The 18,215-nt window shown below is 40.8% G+C and overlaps 6 protein-coding genes across 7 annotated transcripts; 2 read left to right on the top strand and 4 right to left on the bottom strand.

Annotated features, from left to right (window-relative positions):
* Positions 1-2,057: 2,057 nt before the first annotated feature.
* On the bottom strand, positions 2,058-3,528 carry LOC131287274 (lysosomal acid phosphatase). Its single transcript, XM_058316309.1, has 3 exons — positions 3,276-3,528; positions 2,968-3,210; positions 2,058-2,899 (listed from the first exon to the last, which is right to left on the bottom strand). The coding sequence occupies exons 1-3, from the start codon at positions 3,522-3,524 to the stop codon at positions 2,210-2,212; spliced, it is 1,182 nt and encodes a 393-aa protein (XP_058172292.1). The 5' UTR covers positions 3,525-3,528; the 3' UTR covers positions 2,058-2,209.
* Positions 3,529-5,584: 2,056 nt separating this feature from the next.
* On the bottom strand, positions 5,585-7,854 carry LOC131285062 (putative nuclease HARBI1). The gene is made up of 4 exons (XM_058313920.1): positions 7,836-7,854; positions 6,677-6,877; positions 6,330-6,587; positions 5,585-6,257 (listed from the first exon to the last, which is right to left on the bottom strand). The coding sequence occupies exons 1-4, from the start codon at positions 7,852-7,854 to the stop codon at positions 5,641-5,643; spliced, it is 1,095 nt and encodes a 364-aa protein (XP_058169903.1). The 3' UTR covers positions 5,585-5,640.
* Positions 7,855-8,658: 804 nt separating this feature from the next.
* Positions 8,659-9,733, bottom strand: LOC131287848 (N-alpha-acetyltransferase 80-like). The gene is made up of 3 exons (XM_058316933.1): positions 9,634-9,733; positions 9,450-9,553; positions 8,659-9,370 (listed from the first exon to the last, which is right to left on the bottom strand). The coding sequence occupies exon 3, from the start codon at positions 9,344-9,346 to the stop codon at positions 8,834-8,836; it is 513 nt and encodes a 170-aa protein (XP_058172916.1). The 5' UTR covers positions 9,347-9,370; positions 9,450-9,553; positions 9,634-9,733; the 3' UTR covers positions 8,659-8,833.
* A 287-nt stretch (positions 9,734-10,020) lies between these two features.
* On the bottom strand, positions 10,021-12,383 carry LOC131286256 (kanadaptin). Of its 2 annotated transcripts, XM_058315188.1 has the most exons (4): positions 11,729-11,953; positions 11,185-11,670; positions 10,978-11,114; positions 10,021-10,867 (listed from the first exon to the last, which is right to left on the bottom strand). In XM_058315188.1, exons 1-4 carry the CDS (start codon positions 11,805-11,807, stop codon positions 10,097-10,099), a joined length of 1,473 nt encoding a protein of 490 aa, XP_058171171.1. In that variant the 5' UTR covers positions 11,808-11,953; the 3' UTR covers positions 10,021-10,096. The 2 variants fall into 2 exon arrangements, with proteins under 2 accessions (XP_058171171.1, XP_058171170.1); XM_058315187.1 differs by having other exon boundaries at positions 11,185-12,383.
* Positions 12,384-13,578: 1,195 nt separating this feature from the next.
* On the top strand, positions 13,579-14,651 carry LOC131287665 (uncharacterized). The gene is made up of 2 exons (XM_058316737.1): positions 13,579-13,978; positions 14,048-14,651. Exons 1-2 carry the CDS (start codon positions 13,762-13,764, stop codon positions 14,509-14,511), a joined length of 681 nt encoding a protein of 226 aa, XP_058172720.1. The 5' UTR covers positions 13,579-13,761; the 3' UTR covers positions 14,512-14,651.
* Positions 14,652-16,958: 2,307 nt separating this feature from the next.
* Positions 16,959-17,989, top strand: LOC131287778 (ADP-ribosylation factor-related protein 1). The gene is made up of 3 exons (XM_058316862.1): positions 16,959-17,119; positions 17,213-17,637; positions 17,724-17,989. Exons 1-3 carry the CDS (start codon positions 17,027-17,029, stop codon positions 17,809-17,811), a joined length of 606 nt encoding a protein of 201 aa, XP_058172845.1. The 5' UTR covers positions 16,959-17,026; the 3' UTR covers positions 17,812-17,989.
* The last annotated feature ends 226 nt before the right edge of the window (positions 17,990-18,215 follow it).

The raw sequence follows: 18,215 nt of genomic DNA, 5'->3' as shown, positions 1-18,215 counted from the left end.
GAACAGACGGTCTGGGCTTTTTAATAAATGAAGGAATGATCTCAGTGCTATCACGAAGAGATATTAATTCAACATCAGATTGTTTGCTGTTAGGAACGAAAAACTTAACTTTTCTCCCACAATTGTATAAATTTATAATAAAAGTAAAATAATTCATGTTTTGAATTCAGCATAGAATGCAGTTGATTTCCGAGGATGCCCGGATGTTCCAGTTGGTTTTGCTCTTTTAAGTGTTCGGGATCCCACTTCTCCAAGTCCGTTTTGCTTCCCTATTGCAACTTTAGGTTCCAAAAGGTGTGAATAATGCTTCTATCCTCTAAATAATTAATGGCATGAGTGTATGCATTTTCATCAAGCTTATGTACTGTTTTATAGCGATTTTTTGAACATTTTGTCGATTATTTCCGGAACTAGCTTATCCACGGATACCTTCACTACGCATAATTGGGAGTTTACTATTTACATAACACATTGTGAGATCATTCCAAGTTCAGCTCAAAAATGTCGCAAAAATGAGTTTTATTCTAAAGGTATTTTTGCAAAAGCTGATTGTCGATTGGTTCTGTTTTGAGGGTTACAAATAAATTAACTTATTGCAAATGTGCTAACGAAAAACTGGATACAGATACTTAGATTAAATTTCGTGCTATAAATCTGTTCACGAAAGCACAGTCTTCCCTCCTTTTGGTCATTGTGCACGATAAATATCAAGTTTGGGGACGATTAGCTTCTTCTTCTTTGGCGTAATGACCGTTACTAGACTTTTTCCATTTATGTATCGGTGATAGTCAGGCTAGGTGTACAGGGGAGGGTCTGGTTAGAATTCAAACCCACGCCGTACAGAGCGCCTCGGCGCTTATGGAACAATTTTCTAACCGGCGTTCCCGCTCGGCTGTCGTGGACCCCCGTTAATCGTTGGTAAACGGCTAATATGGTTGACAGGAATATCACAAGATCACGGATAAATTTGTAATTTTTTTTTACCCAGTTACACACTCATAAACGCAGCATCGATCGACAATCAACACTTGCTCAACTATCTAAATAAATGTTTGGCCCATTTTCTTGACGATGTTGCTGGTCGCAGTAACACCGGAATAATAACAGCGAATAAGGAAATGATTGAAAACAATTTTTCGATTTGGTGTATTCTGTCGAGCGGCATAACTGAATGTAATTGTAACGCAATAGATTAGCAATAGGTTTCATTACTAGAAGTGTAGAGTACTTTTCATACGGAATAAATACAAATAAAGCACAGATAACTTTAAAAACAAAATGTATGCAGCTTTTACTTATGTAATTCATGGAAATACGTTTGAAATGTTTATTTCTTTAATGTCCACGTCATTTAAATAGATTTAGGTGTGACCAGACTTACCGACTACTCTAGCATTTATTCCCCATAGGTACCCAATGTATCAAGTTCCTCTAACATCGGTAAAATTGTATACGACCGAGCAGTGATACCAACTTCACTTAGTAAGAAAAAAACTCGCATCGTTCGACGTTCGTAGGAGTATGGAATTCGGTAAAGAACCTATGTTTACGCATATTTATGTGCCACCAATAGGTTGAAAGTGAACTGATATAGTTAGAAATGAATGAGAATTTTCGGAAGGTTTGTATCTCGTACTATGGAAGCATTTTGTATAATAACAGAATCTATTTTTATATTCCCCTTACCGTAACCCTTTTCATAGAACAGGACTAATTTCACAAGTATTGTTCGGTAGCTTTACAGATTGAGGACTATACGAGCTTCATGGACTAAAGAAAACACAATGGTAGATCACTTTGCATAGAATGTGCGGATAAAGCCCACGGTCTTTAAGTACTTTGATTGTTCCTGCTTTATAAAATACGCTTACAATGAGCTAGAGATTACATTAAACTAAATAAGAGCTTCTTGATAATTTTAGAAACAAAAATCACTGATTCCTTCGTGTGCCTTCCTAAATGTAATTGGGGAAAAATCATGTTTTCAATCTTCTATCGATAACTCATTTATGTAGATGGAAACAAATTCAAAATTTTGTTAAAATAATAATCCTGAAAATAATTTTCTTTATTAATCTGCATCTACCAACCCTTATGAGGAATCTAATATAACGAGATTTTAAAAATAGCTAACAGATCAACGAATAACAGAAGATTCACATGGTAATATCTAAATTGTCTTAGAGCTAAGGCACTTCAAATGTTAGTTTCATACCAGTGTGCACATTTCATCGTAGTTCCTCAGGCGTACCGCTTCCATGGCCTCCTCGAACTTCGTCAGCGAACACGGGCTTGGGCAGCTGGGAATTTTAAACTCCTTCGGGTACTTGTCGTCGCTATTGTAAAAGTACACGATCTTCACCTCATAATCATCATCGAAGGTGATGCTGTGGTGCAGTTCAAACACAATCGCGGACGAAAAGTCTGGCTTGCCCGTGGTAGTCTGACTGATGACATCCAGTGCTCGCATTAAGTTCACCAACGTAACGTCGTGTCCCGAGTAGATGAAAATGTTCCGTTCCGGGCTGAGAATGCCCGTGCGCCGTCGGATGGCATTGTCCAACAGCTCGCCGACAATTGCACCGCCCTTGATTTTTTTCATGAGCGGGATCTCGGTGAGCAATGCTAAACTGCGCACAGCCAGCGGTAACATTTTATCCGGGAAAATGCCCTCCGTCCAATCGGGTAGCTCCAGGCCAGCCAACTTCTCGATCTCCAGCGTATTGTAGAGCAGCTCCACGTCATGAACCGTGCTGATGTTCTTTCCCGTCGATTGGCTTAACGTGCGGAAAAGTGCACTGTTTTTTTCATAAATTTCTCGCACATCCTTTGGCGGTAAGGCCATCAATCTCTGCAGCGAACTTTCGTACCGCGGGCAGTATTTCTTCTGCGCCAGTAGCTGTAACGGGATGAACGGACTCAAGCGGTTACGTTACTCTTTCAAAATACCATTAAAACACATCATACCGTGTCACGATCTCGTGGCAATACATTAATGGCGGCCGGTTGCCATGGTATCGGCAGGGGATTGGTATTCTCCAGCGGGGGTAAAAACCCAGCCATAAAACTCTGTGCGCTCATAATGCACCGCTCGGCATAGCTGCTGACAATAGACATATGATCTTTGGAATACAATCCATTCGGTGGCAACAGCCGATAGTATCGGGGTCGCAGGAGTTTGCCCAAATGGTACATCTGTTGCGATCCTTTCTGCCGTGGGGTTGTTGTTGAAAAGTTTAGTGCAAAGATTATTGTGTTTGCTTAATGATACTTACCTCCGACAGTGCTCCCAAGCCTCCGGTCCAATGATGGTTCCGGTGGGGATCGTTCGGATAGAAGTCGGTCGGAGAACGTTCGCCATGGCGAAAAATGATGCTCACCATGCGAAGCGTCCGTAAGCCGGATTCATCAGTACTATCACCAAACGCGAGGTATGCCAGCATCACCGAGAGACAGGCACCTCCCAGCACTACCACCGACACCGTTAGGCCTCGCTTGCCAGGCTGCCAACAGTCCGTACCCATCGTTCCCTACTTCGCGTACCTGTTGAATGGTAGTTCTATATTTATCACATGGACCATAAAACTTTACATAATACAACAAGCAGATTGTCTCAAATTTAGAAAATTTATAAGTCACTTAGATATTACTCTTGCTAGTAAAACTACCTCTAACTCACTGAAGGGCGCTTCATAGACTGGTAATAGAGAATCGATTTCGTTTTTCCGCGATCGCTATTAGCTGATAACCCTGGGGAGCCAGCTGAGTGTCGTAAATAAACAAACCTACAAACTGACAGCTGTAAAAAGCAAGCGCAATACGAAATCACACGAACACGATCAAGTACGATAACGATCGAATCGCAGTTGGTTTTCTTGGTTTCGTGTAGATTTATTTGCCTATTTAGCGTGTTGCGAATATCAACACTTTTTCCACTTTTTTCTGCAAAACTAACACTAGTGCAACATCTGATTTCGTTGTAAAGTTTGAAAATGTGCAACAATAGCAGTCGTTGAATTTTGTTCAACGAGACGAATGACCGAAGAGGTTTAAAAAAAAAAGTTGAATTTTGTTGAGGTACTAGTCTCAACAATTTAAAAAATGAATTTTGCTTGTCCTGGATATAAAATGGCCATACACGTGCCCTCCATCATTGTACATGTAACAATATTGGGGGCTTATTTTGTTGCTTTTAACACAGTTTCACTTACTTATGTAGCGCTACAACCGCTGAGCGGTCTTGGCCTGACGAAGCTCCATCCCAAACCGCTCACTCGCTAAACTGATCCAATTCCGTATCCCGCCTTTATTGGCTGCTTCGTCTACGCCATCCTTCTACCTCAATTTAGGCCTATCACGCCTCCTCGGTCCTTGAGGACAGCCTAAAAGGACTTTACAGACTGGGTCGTCCGGTGCCATTCACATAACATGGCCAGCCCACCTGAGTCTGGCGAGTCTAATTTGCTGTACGACAGTGAGGTCTCCGTACAGCTCGTAAAGCTCGTCATTATATCGGCTCCTCCATTGTCCCTCCTCACATACGGGGTTAAAAATCCTCCTGAGCATCTTCCTCTCGAACCCAGCTTCCACTGTCTTAACAGGTATCGTCGTCAGTGGAAGAGTTTTCTCAGACTATAATATGACCGGTTGGCTGCCAACAATGTTGTCGGTGCAGACCTTTGTCCCAATATAGGTGACTTTTGGACGACTTCAAAAGTGCGTTCACCTGCGTTGTACATCACTCTCGCGTAGGCTTTCGGCAACCGTTGGTAGTTTTATACATCCGGTTAAACATCTTTAAAAAATAAAGAATATTTTCCATCTTTTGGTATCCTGCTGGGTAATTAAAACACTTACAAACAGACCACAGTAAATATAAGTTATACCGTATTCTGCAACGAAACGTATTTAAAAGAAACTGGACAATAACAGCGAGTTGAAATATATTTCTATGAGATAAACATCGTGGTCGGATGTTACTAAGGCCGAGTTATCTCCATGTGTATAATATGAGTAAAATATGTTGGCTGAGCTTGAATAAATTAGTGTACTACACGAGGGTTCCGTTCTACCTGACGGTCAAAGCTCAACTAAAGTTCGTTTTATTCAAATGATCATGCAGTCAATCGATTTCTATTGATTTTGAAATAAACTTAAGTTAATTACAACAGTAACACTAGTATTCTTTTAAATATGATTGGTATGGTGTCAATAATAAAATACAAGTATATTTTCATGTACTGGCTTTTGTTGGCGTCATTTAAATGACGATAAGTAAAATGAATGATAAACTCTAGCAAATTTACTTGAAAAAAATCGGTATCATGCTATTCTTCAATTTGACAACGACACAATAGCTCAAATGAATATTCCTCACCTACGATTTGTCATGGTAAAACCCATTAGAAAAAAAATATGAGTCAAAGAACCCAAGTCGAAGAGTTTATTTTTTTTTTTTTACTTAAAGGCATGTCTCTTCTCGGCACAATTCCGTGGGAACCGTTAGAGCACGTGTCGGTAATTCCGCTGAGTCGGAGTCTTCTGCTTACTCGTGGGAAGCGGTAATGCGCGTATGGCTTGCACATATGGTATGCCGGGGTCATATGGCATGTTTATCCAACGAAACAATGTTATTGTTTTTTAAGTTGAATCTAGTCTGAAATTTTTACAAATTGTATCCCTATACTGTTGTCCCAATGCAACATCCGATTCCGTTTGATTTTCCGAGGTATACGTAAATACGGGTACGGAGACAAACGGTCCGGTCCGACGATCTGGCGTTTCTCGATCGATTAGAGCCATCTCAGATGCTGGTGACAAATTGTGTAAAATGCAGCAAACTTTTATCAGCTTCACAACTCGTGAAAGTTGTCGTCCCTTCAGGTGATGCAATTGCCGAAAGCGCTGCTTTAATCGTTGGAAAACGGTAATACACGTGTCCTGCGCTTTTCGTAGTTGTTCATTGAACAATTCCTGGGGCTCGGTAAGTGGTATGCCGTCCGTACGGTATGGGACAAGCATTTGAGGTAAACATGGGTACTCGTTGCCGCCAAGAAGACGGTACTGATCGGAGCAGAGCTCCTTCACACCTGCAAGCATCTCCGGCTCGCCAGGATACTCAACAAAAATATCCACAAAATGAAGTTGTTCGTCTACAATCGCCTGCAGCTGCATGGAGTAATATCCCTTTCGGAGCAGATACCTGTCGGCGTTCTCGATCGGTTTATCAATTTTTATCTGCATCCCACCAATACAACCTACACGAACGAAATGATTCCTTTTACATTCAAATAGCTGTATTTTTGTATAAGCAATATGTTGATACAAACCAATTACGCCTGGAATGGAATATACCTCAGCAAAGTGACTTGCAGAGGCAGCTTTTCTCTCCTCGTCTGGCTGTACGATAACAACCGCTTTCATCGCTAAAACTGTGTCACATACACGCCAAATAACGTCATGCAAACAGCTTACGGACAGCTCGAACCGGTCCGCCACTTCCCTGTAGGAAGATTTTTTGTGTCCGAGAAACCAAAGAAAGGCAAGCACATGCGTTTGGGCACTAATCGCTTCATATCCACCGTGTCCTGAAAGAAAAAAAACCAGGCAAAAATCAGTAAGGCATCTCTGCCGGCACTTGTACCACTTGTTGCACATGCGAAATTATCGGAACTACCTTTCAATTTCTTATATGCATAAGTTTTTTCCAAATGCTGACACAACATTTCTACCATATCACGACCCATCCGGAACTGGCGTAAAAACTCTTCGTCATTGTAATTCGACACTATATTGTTCACATAACTTGAAGAGTGCATCGTACACTGCCGACGTACTTTTGATCTTGGTGGTATTCTAATCGAAGTGGAAATCGTATCTACTAAACAAAAATAAATATATTTAAAAAATATACATATTGAGAAAATGGTCGAATAAAAGAATTACTCTACCATCTGATGTTTCTGTTGACTTGGGTGCCGTACTAAAGTCTTGCTCTGCAGAATCCTCTGGATCATCTTGGAGGTCAATTAAAGTGATTTCTATATTTTCTAGGTTTATGTTTCTGTCTTCCGGCTCCGGGAGACGATGAATTAGCAAATGTGTTTTATCATCGTGAGAGGAACTTTCTAGGGCAGCATCCTCGGTTTCTCCAAAAACAACATCTTCTTCTACAGCTGTTTGGTCGACCATGATGATGTCCTCTTTATGTTCCTCGCCGTATAGTTCGGAAATCGAGTCTATTGGTGATTCCGCAGCTAGCTGGACAAATTCGTCATTTACTACTTCCTGTTTGAACCTTTTCGTGGTCTTCTGTTCCTGCTCCACAACCGAAGTCGACGAATCTCGCTTCCCAAATTGTACAATCCCTTTTACGGTACAGATTTTATGAACTTCTTGTTCTGGTATGTTTGGCGTAAGATTAGAATTGCTTGGGGAAGGCAGTTGCGGCCATTCTCGAGTTAACAGGCTCATGTTGGCGAAATACAAAATTGTGCCCACATGGTGTTTGAAAAATCGTAGTTGTTCTTCGGATAATTTCGTCATTGCTTCGGCTAAATCTTTACAGTAGGTATTCAAATCGTCTTCATGATCACTGATGTTTGCATCTTTGGTGTTGTGGGACGATTCGGATGAATCAGATGATTTGGTTTTTGGAACAAAGTAAAGTGGTACAGTTAGTTAATACACTTACGCGATTGTTTTATGCTTTCAGTTACCTTCTTCTTTGATTATTTCTTGTTTCAAAATTGGTTCTTCCTGTGTTCGGAGGAAATTCAATTTTCCAAAACACCACCAATGTGGCTCGTATGGTTTGCAATCGTTGCCAGCCATACGCTCTTGTAAAATCTCCATTCTCAGCTCTTTTAAGTAAGAAGAATGCAGCGATTTGAGTACCTTTTTAATAGTGTTGACATTTGCTGTTGGTTCCGCGTCACGATACTTCCTTAGCAATATGTTTAGGGCACGATCGCGTAGATGTTTATTATGCTTTTCTTCATCATTGTCCATCTTGGTCCACAACACGGGAAGATCTTGGTAGAGTTGTATAAATTCACTCCAAAACTTGCGATTATCGTACGGCACTTGCTGTGTTGCCATTGCATTAAATTTATTTGAAAATTTAGGAAACTCCCACGCGAACAACGAACAAAACCAGCGGCCAGCACAATGGCAGACGAGAAGTGAGAAAAACAAATTGTTTGTGTCATCTTGTTTTGTTTACTTTTTTTCGTACTGTGTATTGTCAAAAACAATTCGAGCACATTAGTGGTGGGAAAATTAAATCCCTGCAGGGATTCGAACCTTTTGATTCAAATCCGTTCAGAGATCCGGATCTTCTAATCCGAGTCCCAATCCAAAAACCAGTCGCGAGACGATGTAAACCAACCAATGCCGGTCTGGAAATCGTTTATCCTCATCTGAATCCCCATCAAATCACAACTCGCTTTTTTCGAATCCCAATAGAATAAAATCTTTAGAATCCGTCAAGTTGGGAATCGAATCTCTGGAATCGGTGTAGGGATCGAATCCCGATTCTGCCAATACATCGCTTTTCTTAACGAGCAGTTATTTTTGTCTGTTGCGCGCATTAGAATCGACCCGCTAAAAATTGAATAATTAACCCAAATGATCAACCACAAGTTTCATGAAGCTCGATTTATTTCCTTATAATGAAGTTAGTAACCCATTTTTCAGTATTTCGAAACCGTATAATTGTTCTAGTATAAATAAAAATGCTATTCTTAACTGTAGGATATGCAATAACCGTAGCGTGCTAGAACCAACTTTGGAAGGTGAAAACACGTTTCAAATACCCGTAATAACTCTCATTTCAACATGGCGCATTTTTGAACATCCAGATTTTTTTTGTGCTTTTGTTGGCTGCTGGTCGTGAGCCGAAAATGCTTATAGCGCTGCATAGCTTATAACCCAGCTTGGTATAAAATGCTTCCTGGTCGATGGTTGAAAGATAGATTTTTTTCAAGCGCAAATTTTGGAAGCAATGGTTTTCTACCTCACGCATAAGGAGTTTACCTATACCTTGACCACGGCGTTCTCGTGCTACTACCACACTCTCCACGAATACTGCTTCACGGTCCGCTGGAATTGGCGACAGTTTAGCGTGGGCCAGCACCACAACCCCTGCCTTGGCATTCGCGGTCAACACAAAGCTGGTTGGAAGTGTTTCTTTCGATGACTCCAGGCTCCAAAGACGGGCTGTGTAGGATCGAGGCCATTCGGAGTTAATAAGCGCTATGCACTGGTCCATCAACTCCTTATGCTTATGAATTGGAACCACATTGAACGCCTCTTTCGTATCTGGCGAATCAGTCGGCGGGGTCATGCTTTGTTGAAGAAACTCCAGAAACTAATATAAAAAGAAGCAATAATTACACTCGCATTGGGATTGCCACATAAAATACACCAAAGTATCCACCTACACTTACATGCTTTGCTGGGAAACGGGGATCAGATTGTCCAAATAATCACAGGTTCATATGGTTCTAAAAATAATTGTTCGCCCTCGGTGCCATGAGGCGATATCGCTAATCTGTGGATGAGTTTTAATAGAAATTGTCTAAAATTATGACCGATCTCTTAGCACGACTACAAAACTGTGAGCTCAACTACCATTGGCGCGGATTGTATTAGTTTTGACTGAACAGGCAGTAAAATCGGTCTCGATATTGATTGCAATATCTGCTGCTGGGCAGTATGCCATGACGTTTTCACCTGAAAAAGAAAACATTCATAACACAACAAAAACATCTGTAGTTATGAAACGTCATACGCGAGAGAGTAAAGTGTGGGATGCGAGAAAAACACGAACTTCTCATACCATGCTTTGTTAAAAAAGATGCACGGATAGAATTTGAGATATCCACCTAATCATGGCAGTTTCTTTCTAAATAGTCGAAAATATTTCAAACCAACCATTATCGGCTGAGGATGTTGTTTAAAAAGTGTATACTTTTATCACATAAATGTTTTTAAACCATGAAAAACATGTTTCCGGAAATGGCAGAAAGATGCGGACTTTATTACTTCATTTTTCGGCGCTCTTGGTGGCCTTTCTTAACAATATTCGCTTTCTTTAGTAACCATACTTTTCATTCAAAGAAGTTCTTCCATCGCCAGTCTGACCGGACGGTGGTACCCATTCAACATTTTTTTCATCGCTCGCCATTTCCATGGTATCGTCATAGTCAACGTTGTCCCGGGGCTTATTATCTCGCAAACGATGCCGCCGTTTTTTCTTCCCATTATCTTGCTCGTAGTTGCCTGTGGTTTCCGTGCATTTTTCATTCCCTTTCGAACTACTTCCCTCCTTGGCAGAAACTTCAATTGATCGCTTCCGTTGGGTCTGTACACTGCAATCTCCTGTGGCTGCCTTTGGGGAGATCTTAGAGGGAACATGTTTGCCCTCTTTGGAGGAAGTACTAGGTTGGGATTCATTGTCTGCACACATTTTGATTTCGATATCATTATCCTTCTCCGCCGTTATCGTAGATTCACGGATTCCGAATGTTTTGCTTAGCTTGTTTCGTTTTCCAAACAAGGGCATCAGTTTTTGTTTCGCCACTTCATCCTTCCGCTCCTTGCCAATGCTTTCGAGATCTACCGGTTTAACTGCATTGATCAGCTTTTTAACCGTTTCTAAATCGGCTCGAAGTTCCGTTTGCTCTAGACGTAGCCGCTTGATCGCGAATTTGTCATTTGGAGATACCTTCGATAGTTTCTCCAAAAATTTATCCACATCGTCAACATTCTCAGGCAAATGAATGTCCTTCTTCAATACCTGACTGTTCTGAATCTTGTTTTCAATGAACTCCAGACGTTCCAAAATGCGTGCTTCCTCATGAATCTGAAGAAAAAGGTAAAATTAGTAGAACAATGTTAAATTCTAGGAATAATATAATTTTTATAAATGTGAAAAAAACAAGAATAATTCATTAATACTATTAGTAAACATACCAAATCTGTATAAGTTCGAAGTTGAGGGTTCTCTCTGGTCTGCTTCCTTTCCCGGCGTTTTTCCACTGCTCCAGTTCGATCAAGAAAATCGTCATCATCATCTGAATCAGACTGCTTACGATGCTTACGGCGTGGGGCTGCATGACGAAAGGCAACATTTTCATAAGGGTATGTTATCACTAATGATCGGGGACTCTAATCACTTACCGTGGTTTGCTTGTCGCAACAATCCGTGACGATCCAGTATTCGGCAAGACTCCAATGCGCACTGCAAAACAACCTCTTTTTTCTTGCCCTTATGCGTTACCTCGGCTACAATCGGCCGTCCGTTATCATCATCTATCGGAAGTTCCACCTTGCAGCGGTACGTTCCGGAGGAAACCTCGTCTACTTTATATTCCAAATCGTGGCCTTCCCGCTCGAAATATCCTCGCAATGTTTTTTTGGGATCGTCCAAAAATAGCTCCTCGTTGTTCGAAGTAGCGTACGGGTTTTCCGTGAGGTCCGTCGCCTCGTCCGCATCTTCCGCCATACCCCAGGTAATGCCTTCCGATTCTTTCAGCTTCTCTATACGTTCCTTTTCCTTCCGTTCGATTTCTGCCATCTCCTTACGAAGCTCTTGTTGCTTTCTGGCCTGTTCCTTCAGCTCAGTTATTGTTAGTGCGGTTGGTGCATCTTCGTCGTCCGACGGCCCTTGAAGGATGTAGGTTCTTGAGCTGGATCCTAATTTGATCATATATCCGACACGTACGCGAACGTATGTCCGGGGAAGTATTTGCTGCTTGTTTAAAAATGTACCGTGTGTACTGTTCAGGTCGTATAGGTACCATCCGCCTTCAATCGATACAGTTTTACCGTGCTTTGAACTTTTCTTTTCTTCCACAGGTTCGTCTTCATCTGACGAATGCGATCCTGAGACAACTTGTGCCGACGATGGACGGTACTGTAGAACTGCATGATACCGAGACGATGTGGGATGGGTTATGTTGATATCACAGTTCGGCAAGCGGCCAAACAACCAGAAAGGTTTGCACTGCAGACGTTTAATTTCCTCTATGATAACACCGTTTTTTTCGACTTCGAAGCAATAGTTCCGCTGTTGGTCACATTTGTCTGACCACGTCGGTTCTTTGTACGGCACCGGGGGTATTAGCGGAACGTCTTCTTCAAACGATTCTCCGCTGCTAGCGTCGTCTTTGGACGGTAGCGGAATGTTTACCGTCGTTGCAGTACGAGGTAGATCTGACTTCCGGGATTTCTGTAACACCTTTGGATCTATGGTTGGAACCTTGAATACCGTTTCCTTCGACATTATTTAACACTGGTAGTTACACGAATTAGGAAAACTTTTAGCTATACACTTGCTTTTAGTTTGGACCAAAACATCCAGCCTCGAACAGTTTTCAATATTTTTTCTCGTGAGTATGTTTATGACGTATTGGACAGTTGAATTCAATTTTGACGTTTTGCAGAAATAAAAAAAATGCTTTCAAACACGAACTTTTAAAGTACATTAGTTTAAAGTAGTGAGCGTTAATCTGATCGACAAATCATTCACAGTCTTCGACAGGTGTTTTTCGAGATCAGTGAACAAATTGTGATTAGATTTGATTGGCTTGTATCTCCTTATTTTGTTAAAAATACATTCTTTATCTCTGCAAAAACCAGACAAGGTCTCATGCTCATAAAATGCTTCGATCATCGAAGAAAAAGAGCGATTGGCATATCATACATATAGCAATCTTGGGTAAGCTCAGGCTTGACACTTCATCTCACTAGTGGCAAAATCGGAATGAGAAGTGACTTCTTCAGCTCATCAGCAAAAAATCTTTCTCTCGACTTCAACAGAAGATCACTGCGCGATCGACCAGCAACGTAGAGGTATTGAAAAAAGTGAAACTTTCTATTGAATTGTGTACAAAAAGGGATCTTATTGATGTTAATCATCAAACGTTTACGCACTCAGGTCGCATTGTAAGAATCTTAGCTAATAGTTGGAAACTACATTTAGAATGCGGTGATTACTTTATTCATTGTTTATTTCTTCTGGCTAGTTTGAGAAAGAGTGATTCAATTAAACATTCTACCTCGTAGATGTTCTATTATCGATGTTCATATAAGGAAAAACCTCATCGTACCACGATAGTTTTCAGTTAACTCAACTAATGCGTGAAAGTACATACCAAACGAATTCTGTATACTTTGTGCAACACCTTAATGATCGTGAAGTGAGAAGTGCCTTTATTAAATAACCCTTTTGCTGTTATTTTGATAGACGTGTGATGATCACCATCTTACGATCAGCGATTTTACCATATTCGGCCGCTTTCTACTCATTGACAGCTTTATGATAAATATGAATGATGAATCTAAACTATCGGTGCAACGAAATGGACTTCGAATTATGGTTTCCATGTTATTGATATGTTTGAGGCAAACGTGTGTTTACTACCGTAAGAACGTTCTTTGCCTGAAGCCTGCTTGTTGGTTGTTGTTCCGACGTGCTTCGGAGAGAAAAGAGTTTTTCATCATTTTCTTCCATTGTCAGCGTCATATGGTAAACTAATTTATAATCCATTTTGGCCTTCTTTTGTTTTAGGCGTCAGAAAGGCTGCCATACACTGTAATGGAACAGCAACGTCGAAATCCCTTTTAAAGGACTGAGTGAAACTATTTTACTTTTGATAATTGCAATCTTGAAAAGTACTGCAAGAACAAGTGGACGACTGACAGAGAAATACTCCTAGAGAAATATAAAGAAAATAGAAATCACAATCTGCAGTCATGAGTTTGAAAACGAGAAGCATCGTTTTTGCAACGTTTTTCTCCAGCTGTCTTATCGTGGGGTTGTTAGTGGCTAGTCTAACAACCAAAAATTGGATACAAGGATCTGCGAAACGAGTGAATTTCAACGAATCCATCGGTCAAATAAACTTTGGACTGTTCTCCGGGCATCGTCGTTTGAATGTGGGATTCGGACTACGAGATTATAAAATCGATGGTACGTACAAATTGCATGCATTTGTTTCTGGTGTTATTTTGCTAAAGCTAATATTTGTTTATCCTCCAGTGATGGCTATGATCCGCGACGAACCGGAGGTAATGAGTTACTGGCTTTGGTTGGGAGCTGCCCTTGGCACAGGATTGGGTGTACTCGGTGGTGTGATCGCTGCGATTGCGTCCGTACTGAAAGCAGCATCAGCTTCGAAGAAAACCGGAACCATGGTTGTGCTATTCGTTAGCAATCTGCTCACCGGAATCTCGCAAACGATCGCGTTGGTATGTTGGTTAATTCAATTTTACAACTATCTCACGCACAACGTGCTGCTCGCGGAAGATCGCAACAACAATTGGTACAGCACGGGATTAACGATGTTGGGATCAAGCTTCTACTTCATTGCCGGCGGTATTGCTTTGGTACTGATAAATTTGATACTGCTCATTGTAGCTGTTCGTCTTGAACGCTGGGAAAAGAAGAAATTTTTAAATCCAACGACTGACGATAAAACACAAGGAGCTATCATGTTGTACTAAGTTGTATGCTATTTACTATCGATGTAAAGTTTAGAACTTTAGGCTAACATCTTTTTATTTTGTCAATACTCACGTCAGTTTTATCTGTACTATCTAGGCTTAGATTATTCATACTAAGTTCGCGGAGTTCTTGTACTTACCATGATGGCCGACCGAAGAAATTGTAATGCTTAGCAATTTGCATTAAAAGTGAACTTTTCTATTAGTAGTAAGATATGCAAATGGTTAAAGAATCATGCCATAGGATGAACTAAAGAGAAATTTTAAAGGTAAAAGAGTAAATGAGGCCCCGGGCTAGATTCTCCTCTTCCTGCTGGTTCACATTTAGCGCCTGAAGCTATGCAAAGCGCGACACATGCATTCGAATCGAATTTTTGAACGCTAACGGTTCGCTTAAAAGACCATACCGGTTTAAACTAATCACGTAGTGGAGGTTGAATGCGGGTCAATATACTTTTACATGTTTAGTTACTAATAAGTAAACTATACCACACATGATGGACAGCATGAAACAATGAGTTTAGCCGAAGAAATGATTTGGAAACGGCGGCGCGCCCGCAGCGAGCGCAGCGAGCGGACTGCGCTAGGTCTACCGAAAAAGAGAGTTTGTTATAGTTTTGAGAAATAAGGGGGGCCCGTGGGCCCCCCTCATACCGCACCCCTAGGTTGATTGCGTAGCCGAAATTAACGGTACACACTACGATTCAAATACTCGTAGGTTGAATTTAACGAACTAATGTATCACCAATTGCATACATTCAGTTTAAACGTCCACAAGAGGTGTAGCCACGATCGAAAACATGGCGGCCGGGGCCTCATTTACTCTTTTACCCATTTTTGTTCTTTGCACGACTTATTGATTGCCCTACATGGTCAATAATATAATATCGATGGAACTGCGGATGAAAATACTTGCTGTAGGTTAACAAAAACATCAACAATTGAAATGATCAGCCTCATATACTTTCGTCCCTCTTAAACCTATGTAGGGGTAAGCGGTGGAACTCATCATCATCATCATCATCATGTAAACAAATCAATGTCGGTCTGGAAATTGTTTACCCTAATCTGAATCCGCAGAATCCGATTCATAATCCGGTAAAAATGGTTTGGTCCTAATCTGATCCATTGTCACTCCGTGGGCTAAATGGGTTTGGTTGGGTAGAACAACTCGGATAATGGACATTCTACTGTATTTCTTTGTAAAAAATAGGTTCCTGAAATTTGTCTAGAGCCTAACTTGCAAATCGGGCAAAAAACTCAATATATGTCCAATAAACCATTCTAATTAGCGTTCGATTTAAGTAAACTGAAATCTACATCTCTAGATCAACTCGTTATGTGACTTATTCGACTCAAATCATTGTGAGTCGATTCAAATACAGTTGGACGTCGATTATAAGTGGCCGGATTAACAGGGGGTCGGATTATCTTGGTGTCTTGCAACTGACAACTGAACAACCGGGTTGAATTGTTTCCATGAATATCAGGTTGGTTCACAACATTTTTTTAGGAATAGTTCCAAAAAAAAAATTGTCTGATCGAAATTAGCATTAAAAATTACAATAAAAAAATAATTCAAACATGTTTTATGATTAATCAACTAACTGGAACTGGTAAAAAGTGAACTAGCCAAGACTCAAACCAGGTATTATAAACGTATTTTAGTATATGTTCGATTATCCGTGGAATTCGATTATCTAGGGACCTCACGGTACCGACACCCCCGGATAATCGACGATCACCTGTAGTTGTGTTGAATTGTGAATTGACTGCACGCTGTGAGATTTCAGGGAGAACTGACCCCGGTTGACAGAAATTTAAATTGTTGCTGGTACTATGTAGTTCCAGCAAGAGTCCCAGCAATCTGCCATGGAAAAACTTGCTGGTACTACATGACAGCTGCAAAAAATTTGAGTTTTTGTCAAGGTGATAAATATAGAAGGTGACTTTATGTCGCTTTGGAAGGGGTGCCATATTTGAGAAGAGTTAAGCAAGCCGTAGACGTTGCGAACTTGTACGCGCGAACAATTTGACAACCTGGCATTGCCTATGTTAAGGAAAGGAAAGGAAGATTTCCTCTTATATCTTCCTTTCCTTTCCTTAACATAGGCAATGCCTGGTTGTCAAATTGTTCGCGCGTACAAGTTCGCAACGTCTACGGGTTGCTTTATGTCAAAAGCCCAATCCTTTTCCGATACCCCCCCTCAAAACCCATATGAATACCCCAGAAGTGTTATGTCAAGTCATGAAATGTCATTTTACACTGGACGACTTCACCTTCTAATTTATACACCTTGAACACCAATCAAATCTTTAGAATCCGTCAAATGGGATCCAAATCTTTAGAATCTGTCAGATGGGATTCGAATTTTTAGAATCCGTCTAGGGATCAAATCTTCGAATCTTCCGAATCCCGATTCTGCCAACACTACCATCAACCAAGTTTGCCGTGTAAACATTGGACACAAGTGAAACTCTGTTCCTGTTTAAGCGATTCAAATAACTCGCAAAGATGTATACTTTGCTAAGCGGCTTTTACAAATACCTCACACAGAAAGATGAATACTGCATACTTATTCTTGGCCTAGATAATGCTGGAAAAACGGTAAGATACAGTGCTTCAGTGGATGACTAAAACGAATGACGTGTTCAATAGTTCAAATGTGGTTTCTTGATTTCTTTCCGGCTGTCTAACTAGACCTATCTGGAGGCGGCGAAAACAAAACTTACAAAAAACTACAGAGGAATGAATCCGACAAAAATAACCACCACAGTTGGATTGAATATAGGCCAAATAGACATTGCGGGCATACGGTTAAGCTTCTGGGATCTGGGCGGCCAACAAGAACTGCAGTCGCTTTGGGATAAATACTACTCGGAATCACATGCCGTTATCTACGTGGTTGATTCGAATGATCGCACTCGTATGAATGAATCGAAAGATGTATTCGACCGTATGATCAGCAACGAGTATCTGTCCGGCATTCCTTTGTTGGTTCTGGCAAACAAACAGGATTTGCCGGATTGCATGGGAGTGCGTGAAATAAAACCTGTCTTCCAGGAAGCAGGGCATCTTATTGGACGACGTGACTGCCTGGTCATGCCCGTATCCGCACTAACGGGGTAAGTGCCGCCGAAATACAACACTCCAGCTCGCTATTCTGGCTTGATATAAGTTATATTATACGATCTGATGTTTCCCATTGCAGGGAAGGCGTGGACGAAGGTATCAAATGGTTGGTCGAGTCTATTAAGCGTAACTCTATCGTGCGGCCACCGAAGACGGAAGATACCTGATTGGGGTCTCTAATGTGCATAAGGAAGCTTTATGTTTGTGTTAATAGTTGTGATATGCACTCAATAATGGAGTTTATTATAACATATGTATTATTAAGAGAAAATATCTGTTCTATCATCAGCTCTTGACGATTTTCCACACCCCGAAATATAAATAAACCCAGGATGAGCATCTATTTCATATCAAAGATTAGTTTCGGTTTGTTTCTTCATGAACATTTTCCAAACGTTCCATTAAACCACTATTGCTATACATATGCCACTATACTATAGATTTTCAACCGCTGTTAACGTATGTTGAAGGAATTGTTTCATAAAAACATTGTAATTTCTTTAGTGCGAAGCATCCATTGGTAATCAGTTGTTATGATATGAATCGGACAGAGATAAACGATAGGAGATCA

This window comes from Anopheles ziemanni, chromosome 3 (assembly GCF_943734765.1).
Source record: "Anopheles ziemanni chromosome 3, idAnoZiCoDA_A2_x.2, whole genome shotgun sequence".
NCBI lineage: Eukaryota > Metazoa > Arthropoda > Insecta > Diptera > Culicidae > Anopheles > Anopheles ziemanni.
The sequence above is the reverse complement of the archived record's forward strand: the minus strand, read 5'-3'. Positions and strand labels throughout refer to the sequence as shown.

What these genes read in the sequence shown, in the direction of transcription:
- LOC131287848 (XM_058316933.1), bottom strand. Translation starts at nt 9,346, where the DNA reads ATGACCCCGCCGACTGATTCGCCAGATACGAAAGAGGCGTTCAATGTG.
- LOC131287274 (XM_058316309.1), bottom strand. Translation starts at nt 3,524, where the DNA reads ATGGGTACGGACTGTTGGCAGCCTGGCAAGCGAGGCCTAACGGTGTCG. An exon ending in GCTTGGGAGCACTGTCGGAG is followed by an intron (nt 3,211 to 3,275) that starts GTAAGTATCATT and finishes ACCCCACGGCAG; the next exon opens with AAAGGATCGCAACAGATGTA. An exon ending in TGCCACGAGATCGTGACACG is followed by an intron (nt 2,900 to 2,967) that starts GTATGATGTGTT and finishes ATCCCGTTACAG; the next exon opens with CTACTGGCGCAGAAGAAATA.
- LOC131287778 (XM_058316862.1), top strand. Translation starts at nt 17,027, where the DNA reads ATGTATACTTTGCTAAGCGGCTTTTACAAATACCTCACACAGAAAGAT. An exon ending in TAGATAATGCTGGAAAAACG is followed by an intron (nt 17,120 to 17,212) that starts GTAAGATACAGT and finishes CTGTCTAACTAG; the next exon opens with ACCTATCTGGAGGCGGCGAA. An exon ending in CCCGTATCCGCACTAACGGG is followed by an intron (nt 17,638 to 17,723) that starts GTAAGTGCCGCC and finishes TTCCCATTGCAG; the next exon opens with GGAAGGCGTGGACGAAGGTA.
- LOC131285062 (XM_058313920.1), bottom strand. An exon ending in TGCATATAAGAAATTGAAAG is followed by an intron (nt 6,588 to 6,676) that starts GTAGTTCCGATA and finishes TTTTTCTTTCAG; the next exon opens with GACACGGTGGATATGAAGCG. An exon ending in TTCCATTCCAGGCGTAATTG is followed by an intron (nt 6,258 to 6,329) that starts GTTTGTATCAAC and finishes TCGTTCGTGTAG; the next exon opens with GTTGTATTGGTGGGATGCAG.
- LOC131286256 (XM_058315187.1), bottom strand. Translation starts at nt 12,289, where the DNA reads ATGTCGAAGGAAACGGTATTCAAGGTTCCAACCATAGATCCAAAGGTG. An exon ending in GTTGCGACAAGCAAACCACG is followed by an intron (nt 11,115 to 11,184) that starts GTAAGTGATTAG and finishes TTCGTCATGCAG; the next exon opens with CCCCACGCCGTAAGCATCGT. An exon ending in TTCGAACTTATACAGATTTG is followed by an intron (nt 10,868 to 10,977) that starts GTATGTTTACTA and finishes CTTTTTCTTCAG; the next exon opens with ATTCATGAGGAAGCACGCAT.
- LOC131287665 (XM_058316737.1), top strand. Translation starts at nt 13,762, where the DNA reads ATGAGTTTGAAAACGAGAAGCATCGTTTTTGCAACGTTTTTCTCCAGC. An exon ending in ACGAGATTATAAAATCGATG is followed by an intron (nt 13,979 to 14,047) that starts GTACGTACAAAT and finishes TTTATCCTCCAG; the next exon opens with TGATGGCTATGATCCGCGAC.